The sequence below is a fragment of the Oncorhynchus keta genome, chromosome 3, assembly GCF_023373465.1.
Source record: "Oncorhynchus keta strain PuntledgeMale-10-30-2019 chromosome 3, Oket_V2, whole genome shotgun sequence".
Classification (NCBI taxonomy): domain Eukaryota; kingdom Metazoa; phylum Chordata; class Actinopteri; order Salmoniformes; family Salmonidae; genus Oncorhynchus; species Oncorhynchus keta.
In genome coordinates, this window is record NC_068423.1 from 2,944,457 (window position 1) to 2,954,376 (window position 9,920).

General features: G+C 44.2%; 1 protein-coding gene across 2 annotated transcripts in view; it reads right to left on the bottom strand.

The window, feature by feature from the left end:
- The window catches only part of nrg3b (neuregulin 3b), a 448,553-nt gene extending 442,754 nt beyond the window's left edge, over positions 1-5,799 (bottom strand). For both annotated transcript variants that reach the window (XM_035744894.2, XM_035744885.2), the window contains exon 1: positions 3,764-5,799. In XM_035744894.2, coding sequence (XP_035600787.1) covers positions 3,764-4,502 — 739 coding nt within the window. In that variant the 5' untranslated portion in view covers positions 4,503-5,799. The remainder of the gene's footprint in view (positions 1-3,763) is intronic.
- Between the last annotated feature and the right edge of the window lie 4,121 nt (positions 5,800-9,920).

Consider the following 9,920-nt stretch of genomic DNA (forward strand, 5'->3'; position numbering starts at 1 on the left):
AGCAGCCCATGTTCTGCATTCTGTCAATGTACATTTCAAAAGTGCTGAACACATAGTTATATTGACTACTTTCGTCTTGGCTCGCTCATTAATGTCTTAATCGAAATTACAGAATGCGTCTTATCCACTCGTCGTTCCCTTATGCCATAGTTTGTACATCTCAAATTTCCGTAGGAACCACATTTGTTTAAGCAAGTCAGCTGTATCAACTATGTTTTTTTAAAAGGCAGTAAACAAAGCTGAATTAACTGTTTCGCTGCCAGACAAGGCTCTAAAGATAGCCAGGTCTAGCGGTGGTAAGGACTTCATTGTGCTGGAAGGAAAGCTCTGCTGTTGGGACAGCTTTATGTAGGCCCAAACAGTTTGTGCGCACCGCTTGTCACCATTATAGTGAAATGAATTGTTTAGTGTTGTGTTGTGTAGTGGGTTTGCTGGCATGCATCCCCAATTTTGAGGGGGGAGTTTGCCCCTCCAAGATTTACATGCTAAAATCGCCACTGCTCTGTACGCTACTAACCAATTCATAGCTTCCTCCAGGAGGAAGCTTTGTATCATCAGTAGCCTACAGAGTAATATTTTTATTTTTTTATTTTTTTATTTCACCTTTATTTAACCAGGTAGGCTAGTTGAGAACAAGTTCTCATTTGCAACTGCGACCTGGCCAAGATAAAGCATAGCAGTGTGAACAGACAACACAGAGTTACACATGGAGTAAACAATTAACAAGTCAATAACACAGTAGAAAAAAAAGGGGGAGTCTATATACAATGTGTGCAAAAGGCATGAGGAGGTAGGCGAATAATTACAATTTTGCAGATTAACACTGGAGTGATAAATGATCAGATGGTCAGGTAGAGATATTGGTGTGCAAAAGAGCAGAGAAGTAAATAAATAAAAACAGTATAAAAACAGTATGGGAATGAGGTAGGTAAAATGGGTGGGCTAGATTTTAGCCAATAGACTAGCTGAGATAAAAGTCTCCAACTTCAGCAATTTTTGCAGTTCGTTCCAGTCACAGGCAGCAGAGTACTGGAACGAAAGGCGGCCAAATGAGGTGTTGGCTTTAGGGATGATCAGTGAGATACACCTGCTGAAGTGCGTGCTACGGATGGGTGTTGCCATCGTGACCAGTGAACTGAGATAAGGCGGAGCTTTACCTAGCATGGACTTGTAGATGACCTGGAGCCAGTGGGTCTGGCGACGAATATGTAGCGAGGGCCAGCCGACTAGAGCATACAAGTCGCAGTGGTGGGTGGTATAAGGTGCTTTAGTGACAAAACAGATGGCACTGTGATAGACTGCATCCAGTTTGCTGAGTAGAGTGTTGGAAGCCATTTTGTAGATGACATCGCCGAAGTCGAGGTAGGATAGTCAGTTTTACTAGGGTAAGCTTGGCGGCGTGAGTGAAGGAGGCTTTGTTGCGGAATAGAAAGCCGACTCTTGATTTGATTTTCGATTGGAGATGTTTGATATGAATCTGAAAGAAGAGTTTGCAGTCTAGCCAGACACCTAGGTACTTATAGATGTCCACATATGGGAAGAATGCAATTGCTAAACTTATGTAGATATTCTAAACAGTGTTTTGATAACTTTCAAGTGTGGCAGTTCCACACTTCACATAATACAGTAGAAAGCAGTGTTCTGCTAATATATCTACGTGCAAATATGACACTTTCCTGTATGCTGTACCTTTTGGTTACTGGCCCAACGCTCTTAACCACTAGGCTACCAGCCACAATGACATCAGTCACATCAACCCGACGTGTTCTCACCTCGTCATGGTAAGGTTGGTAGCCTAGTCTCATCAATGGTAAATGTTATTCTCTGTGAAGTCTCCACCCATGTCATAGAATATGTAGTCTATAGACAGCCCCCTCATTCGCAATGTCTTGCATAACTGACATCATCAGCCATGCACAGCATCTCCCGATTTATACATACATGGAGTTTTATATTCAACTAAAGCCAGTCAAGATAGCGGATCTTCATCTCACTTCGTCACAGTGTCTAACAATTAAGAATGAATATCATTGATTTCCAGTAAGCAACATTTTTTGAAATGATGTATTTTCAACAGCAAAACTGTCGCCATTTAACCAGTTTTGCCCATAGGTTTGTTGTTCACGTCAAAATGAAGGTGTTCAGTTGCCTTACTGTAAATGTCTGTGTTTTGATCATATTCTATGTTTCAATGCCAAACTATAATTCAGACCAACACTTGTGACGTTCAAATAATTAATTAATATTGACAGAACACTGATGGGTTTGATCATTTACTTGTTGCACTCTTTTTCATGACAAAATGTAAATCAATTAGTAATACATTTACATTCCATCTTGTGTACTGCTACTAATTGTAAATTATGTGAAACTATACAGAACTATGTGCTTTATTAATAATCCAATAGGTTATTTATATCCTGGATATCAAAATGCAATCAAAGGAAAAGTAAGCAAGAAACTACATTAATGCATAGACACAAAAATAAAGCAAATATATGCATGCAAGCCTAAATAATGCCACCAACTCCCTTTCCTTCTCTACTCGCTCTCTCTGTCTGTATGTCCCTCTTATTCCCTCCCCTCTCCATCTCTCCCTCCCCTCTCTCTCACACACACTCCTCTCTCCCTTCCTCCCCTCTCACTCAAACGCTCTCTCTTATTCCCACTCCTCTCTCTCTCTATCTTCCCTACCTCTCTTTTCCTCCCTCTCCTCTCTCTGTCCATGGTATGTCCTGCAGTCTCTCTTCTGCACTTGCGGCAGTGCTCATATCGTCACTTATCTAAATGGGATCTTTGCCTCACTATCTGATACAGGCAGACAGGAGGTGAGAGCTTCCCGGTTTCCTCCTCTCTCCCTCCTCCATATTTGTTTTCCAAAACAGGGATATGTTGTCCACAGTCACAGCGTTTGCCTAAGATGCTTTCGTGTCCCCCGCTTTCAACTAAGAGAACAGGACCCATCATAGAGCCACAGAGATAGCAGCAACCATTTTTTTATGACACTAATATCAAGTGCGTGGAGCCTGCAGGAGGAGAGATTCTTATTGCGTTAATGCACAAGTCGAAGATAAAGATGGGAAGGAAATCAAGTGCCTCCAGATTTCTTTTCAGTCCCTCGAGGATTCTGCGATAGCATTTTTTTGTTTGTTGCTAAATCAACAATTCCCTGCATATTGTGCGAGGGCTTGGACATTTTACCAATCCCCACACTGTTTCTGCATAAACCAGTAAAATCATTGCAATATCATAGCATAAAAGTGCAATATTATAGCATCGCAGCACAAAAAGAGAGCTCTGCACATTTACTGCATAATATGTTTAATTCAAGCCATATGTCAAACTAATTGGACAAAATCATTGCATATTGCCATGCAAAATGTCAGAATTGGCACATCTAAATAAAGCATTTATGCCCGCAAATATCACAGAAAATTCCCACGAAATCCTAGAAGGACTGGCTAATGAATGCCACAGTGTGAATGCCATTATGTTGCATGAGTGCCTCCTTTCATGCCTTTAGAGGAGATCATCTTTATACGGCACATATTTAGACTATGGTTTATACAAAGTAGCCTTTTGTGAGGGTTTTCTTATTCAGCAGCAATACATTAATGTATGGTAATTGGGCACCAGCTCCACCAGCACTCCAATGCCATTTGCTAGTTAGAACAAACGCTTGAGCTCTTGTGAAACATTTGTTCCATTTGCACACACACACACAGACACAAACACACCCTCCCTTCAAGAAAAACAGACTTACGTGTTCTGAAGCGGTGGTGTGGGCGTGTGGCTGGACCTTTCACAGAGCGTCCAGGGTTCCAGCGCCCGGTGGGCTTGGCTGGAGGAGGTGGTGGAGAAGTGGGCGATTGCACCTTGGTTGTGGCTTTGGTAGTTGTTGATGTTAGACTAGGTCGTGAGTTCGGGGGGTCCTTATCGTTACGACCATTTCCCGTGTTGCCGTTCTGCTGTATCGTGGTGCTGTGCGGGATCATCTCGTTACCCCCAGGCAGGACAAGTCGAGTGGTGCGGGTAGTGGTGGTGGTGCCCATCACGTGGGTGCCACTGCCGATCCGGTTGTGGAGGTGCGGGGCCGAGTGGTTGGAGGGCGGCACAAATCGAGTTCTCGGGGCTGGGGCCGTGCCATCGGACGCTAGAGGGTTGGTGGTGGAAGTCGTGGTCATAGTGTCTGGTCGTTTGGGCAGGGCGCTGGGTTCATAGAGAAAGATGGGATCCTGCCCTATGCCTTTGGCATCCACCAGGTCCGTGGGCAGATAGTCTTGAATGGAGCCCACTACAATCCATTTAAGCAGCATTAGACTGAGGCCTAGGCCCACAAAGCCCATCACCAAGGGCACCGCACACAGCCAGGTCTGCTGGCGGGACCACACGGCACAGGGCCCACAGCGAAGAGGCCCCGGGGCCCGAGGGGAGGCCTGTTCGTCCCCCGGTTCCTCCAGGGTCATGGCCCCCAGAGTGCTCGTTCCCGAGTGCTCACTCATCCTGCCGATGCCGTTAAAGTTCAGGGGTCAAACCGGAGGCCCAATGACAAAAGGGCACAAACGAGACAGGGGATGGGGAACAGAACCAACAGTGGGCATCTTACCAATGCACCCACACAAAATGACTACATTTATACCCACACACACATAGACACAAGAGGGCACCCACAGACACGTACAAGTAATTACAAGCCAAGCAGCTCACGAGGATGCACACGTAAGCAAATATACACTCCCTCTGGCGCAGAGCTAGCTAAGTACACACACAAACAAACACACAAACAAACAGACACACAGGTTGGACATGGATAGGTGAGGATGCTGAACGGAGGGGGCGAGCCACGCTGTAGTTAGGTGGTAACGAAACAATGGTAAATCCCAAGATACTTCACTCCCGTACAAGGAAAAAAGCTGATGAAAAAGGCAGGCAGGAGAACATCGATTCACGGTGTGGCAAGCTTCAGACCATAGCTGTAAATCCTGTGTGTGTGTCAATGAGAAACAAACCTCCTCTGCGGCTCCAACTCACTGCTTCTCAATGGCACTCTGATCCACGGCCCTCGATTCCTTTTCCTCTGTGGCTCTGGAGGGGTTGCCCTCTTTTTATTTCTCAGGTGTTTTATATAGGCTCCAGTCCAGGGGCTTCCTCTACAGTCTTCTTCCCTGCCTTGGGTCAGCCTCCCCCTTGCTGTCCTTCCAGGCAGCCCCGTGCAGCGTTGTTTCAGCTGTAGTGGTGAACGGTAATCCTGCATGAAGAGAGCCAGTGGAACTGGAGAGAGAGTGGGGGAGAGGATCTGTCGGGATGTGGCTGGTGGGGCGGAAGAGGGGGGGGGTAAATCCAACTGATCCCCATCCAATCCCTTTCCCCTCAGATCTCCTGGACTGTCCGTCTTTCTCCAGCTGTCTGTCCACCGCCTGTCATTGTGGTAGAAAAATCTGAAAGCCTTGGCTGCTTGTTTGCTACATCAGTCCGCTACATTCCCACATTGCCGACGGAGGTGAGAGTGGGAGAGTGAGCGACAGCAAGGGAAACAGAGAGAGCAAGAAAGAGGAGGGGAGGGGGAAGAGTGCTGCTCTGAAAAACTGATGCGGCTGCTGTTCTTGAAGGCTGCCTACTGGGAGAGATAGAAAGATTTGCTCACTCCGCTGTGAGTGATGTGGGCTCCACGGCTCCCGACCAGCGCTTTCCTCCCTTTCACTCTCAGCAGGATTCCAGACTGACAAACAACAACTGCCCCCATCCCTTCTCCGACACACTGCGTGCGTGCGCCCTTGTAAGCTTTTGCTTGTGAAAGCGAGATAGGGAAGGCAGTGTGGTCTCTGCCTCTATCACTGTTAAATGAAAGAGAGGGCGGGAGAGAGAGAGAGAGCGAGAGAGAGAGAGCGAGAGAAAGAAAGAGGAGGCAGAGATTCTGGGAGTAAGCTCTGCAGCAACAGCAGCAGCATAGACAAGGGGGCAGCGCACAACACACCGTGTGGAGGAGAGAAGAGCTGCCACAGACACACCCCAGGAAACAGAGAGAGGGAGGGACGGAAGAGGTGGAGGAGAGAGAGGGAGAGGTAGTGAGGTGCTACATTCCCCCGATCTAACACCAGCAGTGCGGGAGAAAAACAAACCAAACATTGGGCTCATAATTTATGGGTGGGTGAAAGCCTCCTTCAACCTTAAGTATTTTGTTGTATTTTCTTAGGATCCCCATTAGTTGTTGTTCAAGCAGCTGCTGCTCTTTCTGGGATCCATAAAACACATAAAACATGACATAATGCAGAACATCAATGGACAAGAACAGCTCAAAGATTGAACGACACAAATATGAAATAACAAACGTCCTACTGACACAGCACTGAGAGAAATATAGATACCCATTATTCTAGGCCTAAATCCAAATACATGAATATATTACATTTTCATATATTCTATTTACATTCAGTGGCATCTATCAGTCACACGCATACATACTTCAATAAATATACATATGCCTACAAGTTATTTAGGTCAGATAGGGAAGAGGCATTGTGCTGTGACATGTTGTTTTTATTTGTTTTTTTAAGCTAATTTGGTTGTTTACTTGAGTAATTTGAGATGGAAGGGAGTTCCATGTGATCATGGCTCAATCATGCAGTCAGTCTCTCCTCTACTTTGAGCCAAGAGATACTTGCATGACTACTGTTGACAGCTGTGTGTACACTGAAGGGCCAGACGTGCTGCTCTGTTCTGGGCCAGCTGCAGCTTTCTAGCTTTCCAGGTTCTTCTTTGCAGCACTTGACCATATCACTGGGCAGTAGTCAAGATTAGATCAAACAAAAGCCTGCAGGACTTGTTTGGTAGACTGTGGTGTTAAATATGCTGAGACAAACCTCTCAAATTTGTCACATGCGCCGAATACAACAGGTGTTGACCTGTCACAGTCGTGTGTATAAGTGGCAGGGAAGTCAGGCGCAGGAGAATCTAAACTTGGTGGAATGGAATAGTTTAATAACTTAAAACATAACTCTGAAACCAGGAAATACAATGAAACTAAGTGGGTACGAGGACCCGTCGCGCACCAAATACAAAACGCGAATACTGAACATAAAACAATCTTCTTACAAAGACATGAGGGGAAACAGAGGGTTAAATACACAACAGGTAATGAATGGGATTGAAACCAGGTGTGTAGGAAGACAAGTCAAAGCCACCACAATGCCAGGTCACTGACCTCCTCCCTATAGGCGGTCTCATCGTTGTCGGTGATCAGGCCTAATCCCGGTTTTGTCTGCATACTTAATGATGGTGTTGGAGTTGTGCAATGGCCACACAGTCGTGGGTGAACAGAGAGTACATGAGGTGAATAAGCACACACCCCTGAGGGGCACCCGTGTTGACGATCAGTGTGACAGATGTGTTTTCACATACCCTTACCACCTGGTTGAGGCCCGTCAGCTATTGTCATAAGAGATGGTGGAAGAAACATTATGTACCAATAAGTTACAAGCAACGCGAGAAGAAAAAACAGAATAGCAGTTTGTTAGGAGCCTGTAAAACGGAAGCAGCATCCCCTCCCGCGCCATTCTGCAGTCCCCATCTTTACAACATTCTAATCAATATGCCTTGACACTGACAACTTACAGTCTAAGGTGACACCAGGAAGTTTAGTCTCCTCAACTTGCTCAACAGCTACATCATTCATTACCAGACTCAGCTGACGTCTAGAACATAAAGAATTAGTTGTACCGAATACAAAAGCTTTTAGTTTTAGCTATGTTCAGATCTAGTTTATTACCAGCTATCCATTCTAAAACTGATTTCACTTGCTGTGGTTGCTGAGGTGTATAATGCTGAATCATCATAGATAGACACATAGGTTTTGTTTAAGGCTAGTGGTAGCTCATTAGTAAAAATAGAGAAGAGTAAAGAGCCGTGACAGCTCACTAGCGGAATACCACACTTTAGATGTTTTACATTAGGGAGTGAATGTTAATTATTATGGAGAATGTCGGACTTCCCTGAAATGAAAATGGATGGCCTTCCCATTCAGCAAAATATATTTGACCTAAACGCTCCCTGAACGCTTAAAAAAAACAAGTGACCCCTGTACCCAAAATTATAATTAAACAAAGTAGATAGCAGAGAACACGTCTACCATTACCCACACTTTTTAGACAGGCAGAGCCTTAGATATGCAGTTTTAGAAACAGTTTTTCACCCTGAAAGCATTACATGGCAACGCAGGAATTTTGAGAGCGCACAGGGCTGCGGACCCGAAGGTTGTGGGTTCGCAGACCAACCATAGACAAGTGTAGGGGTGGAAAAATCTTCTTTATAGTAAAAGCATTGCATGAATCTATCATTGTATTTGGAGGGCTGAGAAGAAAATAGCATTTTACAAAAATGTCATGCAATTCCACGTCACTTTACATATTAGCGAAATCTTTTTTTAATACCACACAAAATAACCAAAATTACTGGCTAAGAATGGACAGAGCGATAGGCCTATGTGTTCATCTTGTCATATCACTCGAATGCCAAATCAGTGAGTCTTGTTTGCAATGAAACTGTCCCTGTTTGCAAACAATAAAATCTGAGACATCATAAGGAATATGAGCATGGTTCTTTCAAAGGTTAGACCTACCTTTCCAGCGCAGACAGACGCAGAAGAATGTAACTGCTGGCTATTCTTCTTCCGTTGCGTAACTCAATGAGAGAAGGTCAAAAATGTTTCCCTAAAAGCCATCTGGGTATTTTACAGCTTGTTACTAGCATAAAACACTGCGGACCAAAGCACTATTATATAGTGCATTTGGAAAGTATTCAGACCCCTTGATTTTTTCTACATTTTGTTACATTACAGCCGTATTCTAAAACTGATTAAATTGTTATTTTCCCTCATCAATCTACACACAATACCCCTTAATGACAAAGCAAAAACTGTTTTTTTTATGTTTGCAAATGTGTATATATATATACACATATAAATAAATATACATTACCGTTCAAAAGGTTTAGAAGACCTACTCATTCAAGGGTTTTTCTTTATTTGTACTATTTTGACTATGAAATAACATATATGGAATCATGTCGTAACCAAAAATATGGCTATTCTTCAAATAGCCAACCTTTGCCTTGATGACAGCTTTGCACATTCTTGGGATTCTCTCAACCAGCTTCACCTGGAATGCTTTTCCATCACTATACAGTTTGACTTATCCCAAACCATCTCAATTTGGTTGAGGTCAGGGGGGTTGTGGAGGCCAGGTCCTCTGATGCAGGTCCTCTGATTGGTAAAATAGCCGTTACACTGTTGAAAAACAGGACAAAAAATGATAGTCCCACTAATTGCTGCAGAATGCTCTGGTAGTCATGCTGGTTGAGTGTGCCTAGAACTCTAAATAAATCACAGACAGTGTCACCAGCAAAGCACCCCCACAACATAACACCTCCTCCTCCATGCTTTACGGTGGGAAATACACATGCGGAGATCATCCGTTCATGCACACCGTGTCTCACAAAGACACGGCGGTTGGAAACAAAAATCTCCAATTTGGACAAATTTCCACCAGTCTAATGTCCATTGCTCATGTTTCTTGGCCTAAGCAAGTCTCTTCTTATCATTGTTGCCCTTTAGTAGTTGTTTCTTTGCAGCAATTGGACCATGAAGGCTTGATTCACACAGTCTCCTCTGAATAGTTGATGTTGAGATGTGTCTGTTACTTGAACTCTGTGAAGCATTTATTTGGGCTGCAATTTCTGAGGCTGGTAACTAATAAACCTATCCTCTGCAGCAGAGATAACTCTGGGTCTTCCATTCCTGTGGCGGTCCTCATGAGAGCCAATTTTTTCATAGCACTTGATGGTTTATGCGACTGCACTTTAAGAAATTTTAAAAGTTCTTGAAATGTTCCGTATTGGCTGACTTTCATGTCTTAAAGTAATGATGG